General features: G+C 39.2%; 1 protein-coding gene and 2 non-coding genes across 3 annotated transcripts in view; 2 read left to right on the plus strand and 1 right to left on the minus strand.

Annotated features, from left to right (window-relative positions):
• The first annotated feature begins 9,753 nt into the window (after positions 1-9,753).
• rnasel2 (ribonuclease like 2) overlaps positions 9,754-16,111 on the plus strand; it is a 33,654-nt gene continuing 27,296 nt past the window's right edge. Inside the window, exon 1 of the mRNA XM_085399313.1 lies at positions 9,754-9,982. Within this exon, the coding sequence (XP_085255439.1) occupies positions 9,754-9,982 (229 nt within the window). The remainder of the gene's footprint in view (positions 9,983-16,111) is intronic.
• LOC146642717 (5S ribosomal RNA) lies at positions 14,869-14,987 on the minus strand. The gene has a single exon (XR_014909817.1). It is a non-coding gene; the product is annotated as a 5S ribosomal RNA (ribosomal RNA).
• LOC146642718 (5S ribosomal RNA) lies at positions 15,307-15,425 on the plus strand. Its single transcript, XR_014909845.1, has one exon. It is a non-coding gene; the product is annotated as a 5S ribosomal RNA (ribosomal RNA).

Here is a 16,111-nt window from a genome sequence, read left to right on the forward strand (position 1 = left end):
TTTACCTGCACACATCCTGCTCACCTGTCAGCTGTTTAACATCTGCTCCTTATTCGTAAAAACTTGCCCACGTTACCTGGTGATAGTCACAGTTTAATGTGGGGAGCTGCAGCTTGATATAACGCAGTGTCGGTGCATTATTCTGCACAAGTTAAGTAAATGTAGTTTTTTTTTTCTGGAGCTCAGGGCTGCTGGAGCTTATGTTTCCGTCACAGTGACTGACCTGGGATAAAGACGACAAACGGGATTTAAACGGAGAGTGATGGACACCTAGAAAAATACAGAGCAATTCATCACCGGCTGACATCCAGTCACCGGCACACAGCTTTAAATCCTCTGCTGAGTTTTAGCTCTCAGTGGTTAAACACTGGACTTAATTCACTCAGGTTCTGTCTGGCAGTTCTGGCAGTCCTGACCCCTAGGGCCAAATGAAATAAATAAATACATCATGAAATAAATAATTAAATGTGTCAATAATTAATTAATTGAATTTGTCATAAATATGTATTTAATTAATGTTAGTTAATTAATGACACATTTAATTAATTATTGACACATTTAATAATTATTTAACAGTGTATTTAATTAATTCATTTTGGCAGTCCTGGCATTCCATACAAAATGCACGCAATATTTTTTTCTGAATAAAACAGTGTTGTTTACAGCGGGAAGAAACTGTAAAAACTGCATTTTCTAAGGACAGTGCAAGCAAACACTCTCCACTTGCAAACAACCCCCCCCCCCCCCAAAAAAAACAAACAAAAACAAAATTAATTGTTAATTGTAGGAAAACTCGCAGTAAACAGTCTAAACTCTTAAATGTTTGACATGAGCTATCTCAACTAAAATAGAGGGATACAGTTGACTAGAGAAAAAAGTTATTTGGATGTGTTACCACTTTGCCAAGGTCTGCAAGAAGACCCAAAGTGTCCCCCTTAAGCTATGCATACACTGTGCGATTTTTTTCAGTCACATTATTCATCAGCTCCTGCTCAACCCTGTATGATTCAATCGAAGGGGTTAGAAGGTCGTAGGTCACGGTGCATGGTCTCACAATATGCGGCCCAATGCTCTGATGCGACCTCAGTGCTCACACTGTGCGTCTATAACGTGAACCTTATTACACAAAATCTGTCTCTCCCTCTCTATCTTTAACACACACACACACACACACACACACACACACACACACACACACACACACACACACACACACACACACACACACACACACACACACAATGTCCATCCAACTCTTTTCACGGTTCTTGCGGTTGTGATAATTTTGTGAGGCCACATTGAAAAGGCTCGGACGAGCTTTCCAACGTTCTACAAGTTGGGCCTCCATCACTTGTGTCCAGATCACACACTGCACTGCCATACTACTTTGTTTTTTTCATTTCCATTTCTGTGTTTGTGTGTGTGCAGTGTGACAGGTTGTGTTAAATCGGCTCGTGGCACCGCTTCAACCGTGCGATACCCTCATGAGGGGCGACCAGAATTTCTAACAGGTTTGAAATTCTGGCCGCAATTATATGATTGCTGATCGGGAGCTGGTCGTGAGGTGTTAATTGCTTCTCGTTACCCCAACCTACTCGATGCATGACACAACTAAGGTGAAACTTGGGCCGATTCCCAAAACGGTTGCACGACTGAAAATTCATCTTAAATTGGGCCAAAAATCCCACATTCTGGCCCAATTTTTGCTAACCACTTTGACCAGCTTTAGATCAGAGGGAATTTGTTTTTACTGTGAACTGAGAGGATCCCAACCACAAATAGCCATTTGCTTCTGGAAAGAAAGCTTTATGGGCAGACTAGACTATGAGCTATATGGCCACAATGACAACAGTATGTTTGATGTATCAAAGGTGATCCTTCGAAATCTGAGAACACGGTGCCAGATGTTAAGCCTGGTGGTGGAAGGATCATGCTCTGGGGCTGATTTGCTACCAGTGGCACTGATCACAAAATGGATGGAATAATGAAGGAGGAGGACTACTAAAGTGAGTTTACAACCCATAATTGCAACTGACCTTCAGAGATAGAAAACTTCTATATTCAATGTTACGTCAAATCCTCAACTTATTAGTAAAAGAAAACAAATTTCATTATATAATGTCAAGAGATGCATTCTAAGACACTTCTTCAGCTGAGAATCAGAGAGGAGAAACACACAGTTTTACTTGTTGCTTAGCAAAGGCAGCTCTGAGCTCTCGCACGAGAGTGAAGGTTCAGGGACTCGCAACTCTGAGACTGCCCTGGTCTTTATTTATACATCAGTGGGTGTTTGTTCCTTACATTGGAATGTGGAGGTGTGTGTGTGTGTGTGTGTGTGTGTGTGTGTGTGTGTGTGTGTGTGTGTGTGTGTGTGTGTGTGTGTGTGTGTGTGTCAGAGTGTGACCCCATAAACAACTTCCCTTAACCTGCTGGTCTGGAAAATCCAACAGTTCATCTATAAGTAAAAAAGGCACTTAGACTCAAACTGACATAGCTACGTTTATCCTACCGTAAAACAATAAAAGAAGGTACAACCTTTCCCATGCTCCCAGGATGTGGGTGTGAATGCCAGAGCACTCTGGAATGCACACAAAGCCTTTGCAGACTATTAAGGATCGCACATCCTATCACTACCATTTGCAAACTTATATTATTAAAAGGTTATACTGACAATTTTCTATTGACATATAATATGTTCTGATGACATTCAGTTGGATCTGATTTACACATCAGAGGCTTGGTCAAGTAAATGAACATGAAATATAGAGAAGAAAAAACTGCATGAGAAAATATTCAAAATGTGACTTTCCGTGAAGCCGTGCTGTCACACTGTGGTTAGACTGAGGGTTTGTCAACCGTCAGATGACACTGCATCACAGAATTTTTGCTAACCACTTTGTTCTTTTCATGACCACAACTCAACACCCTGCAACCTGGTAATGCACCGTGTGCCAAAACTGTGAACAACTGAATCTATTCTGAGAGCAGATGAAACTTCTACGAATGCAATAACTCTAGATGTTATCACGCTAACTACATATGTTATAATGCAATCTTTGTGTAATTTAAAACTCCGAAGTCAAGGTTATAAATGGCAGTTTTTGATTACTTTAGAGTTTATTTATATATTTCACTTTTACAAACTGCTTATCTTGCCTCGTTTGGTGTCTTTGTTTTTTTTTTTAGCACAGCCGCAGCATATATTTGCCTCCACTCCAATAACTTCCCCTTTCCTCAGCAACCAAATGCCACACTCTGGCATATAATTTTGTGAATGCCTGACATGCTGCATTTTTTTCCCAATAGGAAGAGTCATGTTTTATTTCAAAGTTTTTTGGGGTTTTTTCTATCCTTAGATAAAACAGTTTTTATTATTTCTTCCTGCACTCAAGCTGCTGACAGTATTTGGGAAAATGCATGGGCTACATTATCTTTCACAACTCTGGTTTTACTTGATCCATCAGCACAATTTAAACACTTTTATGTAGTTTGAAGTCTGCACTTCTTACCCAAATTGAAACAAGACTCAGTAAATGTTCGAAGTAATCTTAACTTGATCATGTGATTTGGATGCTCCAGCTTGTCTGTAGACTCATGTTCCCCCTTTATTACTTCTAACAAACTTCACTGCAATTCACAAATTGTTTTACCAGCAAGTGAGCGCACCTCTATGAAAGCATACATTTTGCCAGTTTGCTGGTCTGGAGTATTCAGCTATGTGTCATAATCACAATGTCATAATCTTCCCAGCAAATTCACACCAGAGTCAAACTGTGCAGTGCTCAGCAAAAGCTCAAAAATCCAGGAGCTACATCTCCGACTCTACAGGCCTCAGTTAGCATGTTAAATGTTAAAGTCCATGACAGTACAATTAGAAAAGAGTTGAATAAGTGCGGCTTGTTTGGAAGGGTTGCAAGGAGACAGTCTCTCCTCTCTAAAAAGAGCATGACGGCATGGCTGCAAATTTGTTAACAAAGTTGCAAAGAATACCAGCACAAACACCTCACACCAGCTGTCAACACGTGGTGAAGGGGTGATGATTTGAGCTTGTTTTGCAGCTACAGAACCTGGGCCCTTTGCAGTCATTGAGTTTTCCATGAACTCCCCTGTTTACCAAGTACTCTATAGTCAAAATGTGTTTGGGTCACACAGCAGGGTAACGTTCCCAGAATGACTGAAAAAGACAAGATTCAAGGTGTTGCAATAACCCGGTCACAGTCCAGACCTCAACCCAAAATTCAGTGCAGGGAACTTAAGATAGCTGTACTTAAACAAATGTCACAAACTTCAATGATCTGAAGAAACAATGTAAAGAAGAGTGAGCCAAACGTCCTTGTGAAACACTGATAGTCATACTGAAACAATTTGGTGACGCTGTTGCTGCTAAAAGGTGGCTCTATAAATGACTGAATCCTGGAGTGTTCTTAGTTTTTCAGAGTATGCTATAGATTCCTATGAAAACAATCTTTTTCACATGACTGTGTGTTTGTTTGTTTTCTTGTGACTGTGCTATGAGGATTAAGTTATGATTTTCTTAACAGTGCAGCGGAATTTGAATTAACCCCTTTCAGTTCACCTACTACACCAACATTACGGTAGATGATGCTCTCATCCACCTCTGACATCAATCCCTTGCCTGGAAATTGTTTGGAGCACTGTGAGAATCATGCCCTTTGATTTCTCCAATGCTTTAACACCATTATACCGACAATCCTGAAGGACAGGCTGGGTTACACAGGTGTGGACCATCACCACATGGATCCTGGTGAGTCTTACCAACTAGTGATGTGTCGTTCGTGAACGAAACAGCTGTTAGGACCGGATCTTTGAAGTGAACGACGCGAGCCGGCTCCTTATTGGGAGCCATGTTTTTTTTTTTTCTCTCACCCTCTCTCTCGCACTTTTTTCCACTTCGCTTCGCACCGTGAGCCTTGTGCTTTGCGCTAGGATGGGGGGGGGGGGGGGGGGGGGGTAGTTACACTCAGTAGCACAGGAACAGAGCGGGAGGGAGAGAGAGAGAGAAAGAGCCAGGGACAACAACGTCACATTAGAAAGGTATAGTAATCATCCACAACTATTTTCAGTTGCAGATGATAAAGGATTCAGAAAGTTTATTCATGCAGGTCCATATGACAGAGAATATGCATGTTCTTTTTGTTTTCATATTATAATTTATATTTAAGTGTGTTGTGATTTGCAGTGTTTTGTGTTGTTTCACTTTAAAATTGTTTAAAAGGAAAAAGCTGAAAATTTAAGTAGTTAAAATTTGAAATGTAAATAGTTGGTTTTTGTATCATATGATTTATTTATTACATTTTATGTGGAGTGAATAAATAAAAGTATATTTACGGTGGCTCCTACAGACAAAGGACGTAAAAACTCCAAAACACGTACAAAACCCAACAGAAGTGCTCCAGGATGCTAGGCGCAGTGTTGAGCTTTTGTTACCTAGTGGCTACACAAGCCAGCAAGTACCAATGACCGGATTTGGTGTGTGGTAGTAACAGGTAAATGAGTGCTTGTGTATAAATACACACACAATATACACATGCTTTCAATTGTGTAATTTAAGTGATTTAGGTAGCTCTGTTTTGGAAGTTCAGTTAACGCTAGAAATGTGTTTTGGAGTTTGTACGTGTTTTGTCTCTAGGGGCCACCGTATATATTTATATATAAACATATATAAATAAAAATACTTTTTTTACATTAGTAATTCCTTTTGTGCATAATTAAAGCAACAAAACAACCTGAAGAGCCGGTTGGGAGCCGAAAGAGCCGGTTCTCTAAAAAGAGCTGGAAATCCCATCACTATTACCAACCACCCTCAGTACACAAGTGCCCATAATTATGTGTCTGAATGGGAATTCTGCAGTATAGGTACGTCACGGGGAACTATCACAATATAAACAATAGACTTCTCCTAAACTTTTGATAAATGATTCCTGCAAAAGTTATTTGATCAGTCAGTAATTACTGGTAAATGGGGACCACGGGATGTACAGAAGACTGACTGAGGACTTTGATGACTGGTGCCAGCAGCTCCGCCTCCAGATTAGCACTGGGAAAACCAAGAAGCTGGTAGGACAAACATTCTCCACCTAAGAAAAGTGAACAGGGAATAAACATTAAGATAGAGGACTCAGAAGCAGTGTGTTCATCTGACCAATAAACAGTAGCAGACACATCTCTACATCAACTGTTCAGAGGAGACTGTGTGAATCAGGCCTTTATGGCCAAATAGCTAAGAAAACACTACTAAGGAAGATCAACAAGCAGAAGAGATTTGTTTCGGCCAAGAAACACAAGAAATGGACATTAGACCGGTAGACATCCATGCTTTGGTCTGATGGGTCCAAATTTGAGATTTGATTCCACCTGCCATGTCTTTGACTGATACAAACAAGGTGAACTGATGGTCTCTACATGCATGGTTCCCACCATGAAGCATGGAGGGGGAGGTGTGATGGTGTGGGGGTGCTTTGCTGGTGACACTGTTTTGGATTTGTTCAAAACTGAAGGCACACCGAACCAGCATGGCTGCCACAGCATCCTGCAGCAACATGTCATCCTAACAAGTTTGCATTTAGTTGGACCACCGTCTTTTTTCCCCCCAACAGGACAATGACCCCAAAGACACCGCCAGGCTGTGTAGGAGCTATCTGACCAAGAAGGAGAGTGCTGGAGTGCTGTGGCAGATGGCCCGGCCTCCACAGTCACCTGACCTAAACCATATTGAGATGGTTTGGGATGAGATGGACCGCAGAGTGAAAGCAATAGAGTCAACAAGCGCTCAGCACCTCTGGAAACTCCATCAAGACTCTTGGAAAACCATTTCAGGTGGTGTGCAAAGCAATAATCACAACAAAGTGTGGCTGTTTTGAAAAATCTAACATATAACATGTTTTGAGTTATTTTTAACATTTTGGTTTGCTACATCATTCCATATATGTGTCATTCATAGTTCTGATACCTTCAGTGAGAATCTACAATGTAAATAGTCACGAAAATGAAGCACAATTTTGTCTTAACCAGGTAACTTTAGGGTTAGCTCTGGGTTTTATGTCCTACAAAGGTGATTTGCTTTTTACTGGGGTATATTGCCATGGTAACTTGTGCTTTAGACCCAATCTGTCCCAGACTGGAGCCATATCTGAATTCTCTTTTTATATTTTGTCTTTACTCTTAAACTTTGCAGCTGACAGAAAAAAAACTAAATCATCAAGCCAGGTTAAGGTTCAAAGTTGTGGTTTAAAATCAACTAATTTTCACTGATTATTTTATTCACAGCATGTTTTAAGTGTAAAGTAGAGTCTTGCTGGGAAAATACATTTTTTCTTGCTATCAAATTAAAACTACTCAATGAAGCACAGGCTGCATCTGGAGACAAACTAAAGTGATTCCACGTCTCTTCTGTTAGTCTGTGAGAGAGTAAGCTTTAACATTTGAATGTGTCCAATCTGACGTTTCAGAGCTCTAATGTGTAGCAACTGCTTTACAAATAATAAATTCAAATTAAGCTGTTTAATCCTCTCTATGTGCTAAATGCTCATTTTAATGCAGCGTTAATCTCATTGTTTTAACAGTGCTGCATTTTACATTGTCTCTGATTGCAGCAGGCGGCACTCATCATGTTGTGTGGAAGAAGACTTCAGCTGAACAACAACACATGACATATTACACCAAAGTTAACAAAAACTAAGCCAAATGCGTTTTCGGCATTTAAAAAAAAATTAATTATTCTGATTGTTTACCTATTTTTTAGACACCTTTGTTTTATTTATATAAAAATAATTTCAAACAGCTGCCTGCAAATATGCCTCTTTACCATTAAGCCAGGTGTGAATGACAACCTGCAGCTGCAGGCTGTTGTGGTCATTGGTGTCACATTAGGTTTTGAACCACAAACAGAGACGTTTCTTAGAACTGGTGGGCTAGTGATGTAGGTGTTGATGTAAATGGCTGCTTAAGGCGGTGCTACAGCAATGTATAAAAACTGAAGTTCCCAGAGCCAAATGTTATTTGTTCTTCCATAACTGAGGTGAACTATAACCTGCTCAGGTAGAATTTAATAACAGCAAGTCTGAACTGCACTTGACTTGATCTCTGCTCATCTCCAGGCTTCACTTCTCGTTCGGTAAGAATTTGTTGGCTTTTGCATACTTCCAAGAAAGAAACTTACTCTCCTGCCACACTTATACTCACATTCAGACATGGGCTTCAAAACATGCTGGCATCATCTGGGTTCTGTGAGCATGCAAATCATGCATAAGCAATGTAATTACTGCATGTCGAGACAGATGCCTGTCTTCATTGATTCATGTACAAATCAAGTTGAACTTTAATTCCACTTTCAGGGCATTTCAGTCGCTGAAGTCATCTTCACCACCTGCTCTTCCAGACGACGGACTTGTGCCCGAACACCTGCAGTTAACCAACCAAACACTGATCAGTAAGGTAAAAAATAAGCTATATATCCTCATTTGGAAAATTGTGAATTCAATCTTGATAAATTTCTAATATAGTAATTACATTTAGCAAAAGTGTTGTCTATTTATGATCACATCTATTATAAATATCAGTGCTAACACAGCTGTGACATGTATGAAGATAATATTTTGTTGTGATAGCTAAGATACAGGTACTATTATTAACTGCAGTCAGCCATTTACCTATGTACGGTTCAATGTGTGGATGTAAGTAGAGAACTCTAAATGCCTTTAGGTCCACTTCATAAATTCATGCAGAAGCATGCTTCCGCTTTTCGGGGTGTTTCAGTTTCAAAATAGAAGTTTCGAGAGCTGCGAAAAATTACGTGATGGTCGTAAATCAGTGAAAAGTGGCTCTTAAAATGTAGGAAGCAAGAGAGAAGAGAAAAAAGGAGCGTGCTTTTGGTCTCAGTATGTGACTTTAAAGGGTCACCGAATATGTTTACATATTTTGTCTGGCCAAGAGATGGTCATAAAAAAAAGTACTCACGTCTCTTGGTTTACAGATCTTAGGCCACTCCTCTTTACAGAAACTCTCTACATCCTTTAAGTTTCTTGACTGTGTGACTGTGAGGCCTGGAGACTGACTAAACCACTCTGTGACCTTATAGTCCTCCATTAGTACATACTGAGATCAGCTTGATGTGACTCAACTTGTTTTCCATTGCAATCAAGTACCACCTAATGTGCGTGGGGTCATTACAGCAAAGTGGCCAAATGTCTGTGATGTCGTTCATATGCGACACGAACACCACAACAAAGGAAGATGTTGCAGGGGGACTGTAGACCTGAAGAAGGTCGATGATCTTGTATTGTCCCTGTAGACCTCAGTAAAAAGTCCTTTGAGTGCTCTTTGGTCTCGCCATGATGGTGCAGAAGTTGGAATGGAAGAAACTGATACTGTGGACAGGTGTGCTTTTCACACAAAATAAACTGAGATCAGGAGCATCTGTAGCTGATTAATTGTAATCCAATCTGTGTGCAAGAATTCTGGTTTGGTTATAGGGGATCAAATAGTTCAATCAATAACATGCAAATCAATTAAAAACTTTCATGTAATGTTTTTTTGTCCTGGATTTTGGTTGTTCTGTCTTTCTCCATTAAAATCAAACTACCATAAATTTTAGAGACTGTTCATTTCTTTTTAAGGGAGCAAAATTACAAATTAAGCAGGAGATCAAATGATTATTTTGACCAGTGACAATATTTTTGCTGCTTTAAATTCTTATTCTGGAAAATGTTCCTGTATTTCTTTCTCCAGGAAACAATGAGGATCCTGTCTGCCTGTTTGCTGCTTGTGCTGCTCTTTGACACTGGATGCTCAAAATTAGCTAATCGCCAACTCAAATGGCCGCAGCAAGAAACCCGTTATGAAGAGTTTATACGAAAACATGTAGATGCTAATATGAGTGTGGAAAAATGTGATACAGAAATTTTAAAAAAGTGGATCTACGATGTTAACCATGGTTGTAAGTACACAAACACGTTCATCCTTAGTAATGACAAACAGGTCAAATCCATTTGTAATGGTAAAGGATCACCTTATAAGAATACTATCTTTACAAAGAGTAGAGCAAAGTTTAGTATTGTTATATGTAAACTAAATAATGGAGCCAAGAAAAGAAACTGTCAGTATAATGGCAGACTTCTCAGTAACGTGAGTGTTGTAGTCCGATGTGAAGGAAGGTTACCTGTGCACTATGTAAAGCACATACAGACTTTTGAATCCAATAACGCAACTACAGGAAAAATTTCCATGGACTCTAATTCTGTACCCACAAATATAAATTTCTGAGATAACAAAAGAGGAACATTTAGCATCAGCTCTAACTAGAAGTGACTGGAAACATCTTCCATGTCATAAGTTTTTACTTGAGCCTGTCTTTTAAGTGCATACATGTTTTGCAAGTGTTCAACTTGCATTTCCACTCATATTGTATGAAAAACAGTTAAACGATTTTTACTACAAATGCAGGTAGAAAAAAAACTGTATTAAATGTTACTGATAAGAAAAAAAACAAAGAAGTAAAATTTTGTTATTTGGTTCTTTTATCATCGATACTGATATATTAATAGCAATGACTTCAGAATACAGATGTACAGTTACGTATTAAAATGATGTGAAAGGTGATTTTGGTAACTCTGGGATCCTGCTTGCTTCTAATAAATGATTTATTGTCTGATCACAGAGTAAATGTGTAAAAAAAAAGTTCTTTGAACACTTCAAACATCAAGACTCACAAGTTGACATGTCTTTGCTCAGTGCCCTGTGTGTTTTTATATTTTATATGATTTTTTGTTGTATTGACAAATTGCAGTTTCAATGGTTCTTGTATAATTAGAATCCACTATGTACTTATTTTGTCCTCAATTACAATAAACAAACACAGCACAAAAAAGCAAACACAATAAAAACTATTTGCTGCTTCTGAACCATTTGTTCTAGTATTTTGTTGCTGACGAATAAAACTCAGGCTCAGGAGGTAGAGCGGGTCGTTTACAAATCGGGTTTTTTACAAAGGTTGCTGCTTCACTTCCTGGCTCCTCCACTCTGTATGTCAGAGTACTGTATGTTCTGCATTACAAGGCGCTCTAAAAATCCTTTAATTTTCTAAAGAATCAATAGTGCGCCTTATGTATGAATTCTGTTTGTGGTTACTGACCTCAAACTGATTTTATGTGGTACACATTGCTCAAAAATCTGTCAAAAAATGTTGCACTACAACTTTGGTAAGCTACGACGTCGCACTGCTTGATGGATTTTCGGAGCATTAGGTTATCGTAGTCATGAGCCTCACAGAGTAATCTGGGTCCAAAACTCCGCTGCAGGTCCCAAAGTCAAATTAACACTGCAGCATCACTGAGAGTTAAAAACTATCTAAATTCTTTCATCTTTAATAAAATCATCAGCGTTGCTGCTTTACCAGGTGTAACAATTAAGTTTAACATCCAGACATCCATGAAAACATAATTTATTAAATTTAATGGAGTTAGAAGTTAGCAGGAAGTTAGCTCGCTAGTTTCCATCTAAACATAAGCATGTTCTGACTGAGAGATTTCTGAAAAAATTCAAACGTACAGCTCTGCTATCACTTCCAACATAAACGAAGACAGAAAAAAAACAACAACAGTGACTCTTGGTACTGAAGTTGGGCTAGCTGGTACATAATGATGTGCTACCTGATTGCTAGTGACACAACTATGTTAGCATAACATAACCACAGTGAAGCTGGAGGATAAATGCTAACTTTTTTCCACTCCATAAAAAATAGGGTTCCCGATGGTTAGGGACAAATGCAATCGCATTTGTCTAGATGCCAACCCGAGGCCTGGAGTTGCCTACCTCTGGACTAAAGTCAACTCACTTTGGTAATGTAAATATAATATGGCCAATATTATAGTTATTATATTAATCATTATTAGTTATTACAGCATTAAACTTGAACTCGGGGTCAAAGATTCAAGTTGCAGTTATTTATATTTCCTATCACCTTAAATCTTCACTCAAAGACAAGTATCTTTGACAGTGTATATATATAGATGTATTATATATATAAGAGACAAATATTGTTCTTTTAATATGTTGGCATTACTAAATTTGACTCAGTGCTTACATATATGTAAAAACAAAATGTACGAGCTGTGATAACTGTGTCTGATAGAATGAAGAGTAGACTCATATATAAAATATTCCTTTATTGGGTGAGAAAATCAGACCATGTCATAACTGCTTTAAGTCATACAGAATAGATATCAGAGCCTTAAACAGGCAGACTTCTGCTAAATGGGTCAAACTGGGCAGAAAGTATACAAACTAGAGATGGCACGATACTACTTTTTTATGTCTGATACCGATATCATAAATTTGGATATCTGCAGATACCGATATGAATCCGATATAGTGTGTTTTTAATCAATAAAACTGTTTTTTTAATATCTTGCTGCTTTTTGTATAAGTTAATACTCAAGTTAAAAAAAACAAAGAAACACTAAAGTTATTCTGTTATACCTGTATGCAAAAAATACACTGCACCCAAAATATTTCATAGTTCAACAATACTGATCAATCTAATAAACTTAAAACTACTCCATCCTCCCTATTCTGGTATTTTAAAGAGTAAGCAACTAATAGGGTTCTAAAACTCCCAGCAACCCCCCCCCCCCCCCCAAAAAAAAAAAGAAAACAGGGAATCACCCTCCACTTCATGATGCTTAATCGACGTAATCAACTTTGATTTGATGCAGTGTGAAATAAAATGCACAGAAATCAATTATTTTTTCAAGAATAATTAAATAGATTCAACATCTTTCTTCAACAGAACTGCAGACTGCACAGATGGTTCCCAAAGGAAAAAGTACTACAGCTTACTAGGGTTTATTAGACTTAATAGTTACTATATACAGTAATGGACTTCTATACATTTTACATCAGATTATTTATTAAAAGCGAGACATTTTAAATAAAAGAAAAGTATGTCTCTGTGCCCCCCCTGTCACGGTTCTGGGTCCGTCGGACCCAGTAGTTTGAGTTTTATTATGTTTTGGTTTTAGTTTGCATCAGGGATTGTTTTCTTGTTCTCTTGTAGTGTTGATTATGATGATGTTTATTATTTGAGTTTCATGTTTCTGTGGTGTTTAGGATTTGTTCTTCAGTTGTGTCTGCTTAGTATTTGTCTAGCTCCATGTGCCATTTTCTGTCTGTCTCTCTATGTCGAGTTTGTGTCTTAGTGTGATGGTTGCTTGTTCCTGTTTTATTGTGATGGTCTGCGTCTCATGTGAGTGTGTTCAGTTTTACCTTTGTCTCGTCTTGTTGATTATTCCCAGCTGTGTCCACCACCTGTGTGTAATTCCCCTGTGATTCTCTGTGTATTTAAGTCATGTCTGCCGTCATTGTAGTTGCTGGTCCGTCTGTGTTTCCACCCTGCTTCATCTGTGTGTTTCCCTGCAGTCTACCATCATCTGTTTCCGCCCGCTCTCATTCATGTCCAGGTTCGTGTTCTATAGTTAGTTTGTTCCCAGTTTAGTTTAGTCATTGCTCCGTTCGCCGTTTGTCCATTTCCTTTTTGTGTTTAATAAACCACCCTCACACCCATACAAGTGCCTGCGTTTGGATCCTCCTTTATTTTCCACACGGCTCATCTCACTCGCCGTGACAGTACGGACCAGCCAGATATGGATCCAGCGGCATTCACCCCACCCACAGAGCTTCGAAAGCTCATAACGGACTCTGTGTCAAAACTAATCAACCTGTGGCTCAAGCATGAGGGAGAAGCGTTTCTCTACGTTCTGGAAGTCAGGCTGCAACAGCTTATCACGGATTATCCCTGGCTATTGGACTCACTGCACCCTCTGGTACAAAACTTCATTCTCCACGAACTTCACCTCCACCCTCCAGGCGCTGCCGCTACCGCTTCCCAACCCAGCCCGCCGGTGAAGGTTTTGCCCGGCCCGCCGGAGGTTTTGCCCGGCCCGCCGGAGCAGTCGGCAGGGAGGAAGCGACGTTCGCGTCACCGGCGCGGCGCCCCGCAGCCGGACTTCAGGATGTCAAATCGGCCAGCTGTGGTGAGTGAAAGGGACACTTTTGTTGACTCTGTTGCTTCTGTGACTGTTGTTTCTGGGGCATTTTTTCGTGTTTCGACTGAGGATAACAATGATTTTTCATCCATTGGTTCATCTCTAATTAATAAACTAATACAAGTAGCCACTGGTTGCACTGATGTGATTAGACTCTTGTGAGTCATCAATCTCTCAAATGTCCTTCTCTCTCCTCCAGGGAAACATCTTACCGACCAGAGCTGCAAGCCACTTCCTCCAAATATGATGAAGGTGTGTGATTTTCAGCCACAGGGACACTTTCCAAGTTTCAGGAAATGATTTGTGGTTAAAGTAGCAGGACTGTCGAGCACATTTTTATATTTCAAGATGCCGTTTTTAAAAAAAGGAAAATATGACAGCCAAAAGCTTTGTACCTGTGCAAGTCTGTCAGATCGGTGCATTTATATGAATATGACGCAGTGTTTTTTTTTCCTGTAAAATTCTGTAAACTCTAAACCAAAACTGTGCTTCTGCTTTTTATAATTATATTAAATCCAACATGTCACATCTTGTTGTTGTTTTTTCTCTCTTACTTGTCTCCATGTTATACTCTGCAATAGTACTGTGATTTGTGCATTTAATCTGTTATTGACAGTGAGGTGCTGCTCTAGGTTTTATAGTAGTTACTGTCAAAAAGAAACATAACTTAAATATTCCTTGATTAGCATCTAGGAAATGATCATTGAGGCGCTTTTGTGCTTCAAGGAAAGCAGGAGGAAACTAGAGACTACAGGAAGGAGTAGTGAGAGTTTTATCGCCGTCTGCAGTTTGTGTGTGTAAGTGCAAAAGCTTACAGCACCTGGTATTCCCAGGCGGTCTCCCATCCAAGTACTGACCAGGCCCGACCCTGCTTAGCTTCCGAGATCAGACGAGATCGGGCGCGTTCAGGGTGGTATGGCCGTAAGCGAGAGAAGAGCACAGAAACAGCCTTTTTAAACATGCTGTGATGACACATGCACACGTTTTCTCTTCTATATAGAAGTTAAAGTCTCCAAACGACAAAAATGTTTGAATTCCAAAACACACGGTTCTATAATAATCTAACATATGTTATTATGGAGATGTTACTGTGGGAAAAGTATTTCTGCAGCTCAGTGTTGAAGCTGCAGTAAACAACAAATAGCTGCATGCTTTCGCTGTAACATATAAAGCTTGGCACAATAATATATATCAAACTGTGAGACACTTGCCACTTATAAAATGCCCTTTATATAGCAAAGCTTTCGCTTACGGCCATACCACCCTGAACACGCCCGATCTCGTCTGATCTCGGAAGCTAAGCAGGGTCGGGCCTGGTCAGTACTTGGATGGGAGACCGCCTGGGAATACCAGGTGCTGTAAGCTTTTGCACTTCCACACACAAACTGCAGAGGGCGCTTCTGCTCCTGCTTGTGCTAAGAGGCATGAGAAGTTAACATTTATGGGTGATAAAATCCTTTTTCTATATTTTTAACATGAGAATATCAGTTTTCCATCTTGTGTTCCAGAGTAATCGGACAAAAGACAAACGTAGAACAAGGAAAAAAGAGGCCAAGTGTCTCACCTATAAAACAAAATAGAATAGAATAGAATAGAATTCAACTTTATTGTCATTGCACATGCACAGGTACAGGGCAACGAAATGCAGTTTGCATCCATCCAGAAGTTCTTTAGTGATATAGATATATTACAATATATATTAGCAATAATATAGATATGTGAGTATATTACAGAAATGGGTCTATTATGGTATGTTATAATGTACACGGTATGAAGTATGTTGTGAATATTCTATAACTATAAGTATGTACAGGCTGTAGTGAGTACAAGCTATGTACAGGATATGAACAGGATATAAATATGAAAAACTATACAGAATATGAAATAAATAACTTTACAGAATCTGGGATATACAGCTATACAGAAATGGGAACTATGCAAGTTGTAAACAGTTGTAGGATTAAAGATTATCGAATGTACAGAATGATTATTTACACAGAGCTATACAGTAGCTGAAAATGACTGTTTTCTGAATAGTCTCACACAGATAA

This window comes from Rhamphochromis longiceps, linkage group LG23, assembly GCF_057381845.1.
Source record: "Rhamphochromis longiceps isolate RC_006_pf linkage group LG23, R_longiceps_female_GT1.1, whole genome shotgun sequence".
NCBI classification, from domain to species: Eukaryota; Metazoa; Chordata; class Actinopteri; order Cichliformes; family Cichlidae; genus Rhamphochromis; species Rhamphochromis longiceps.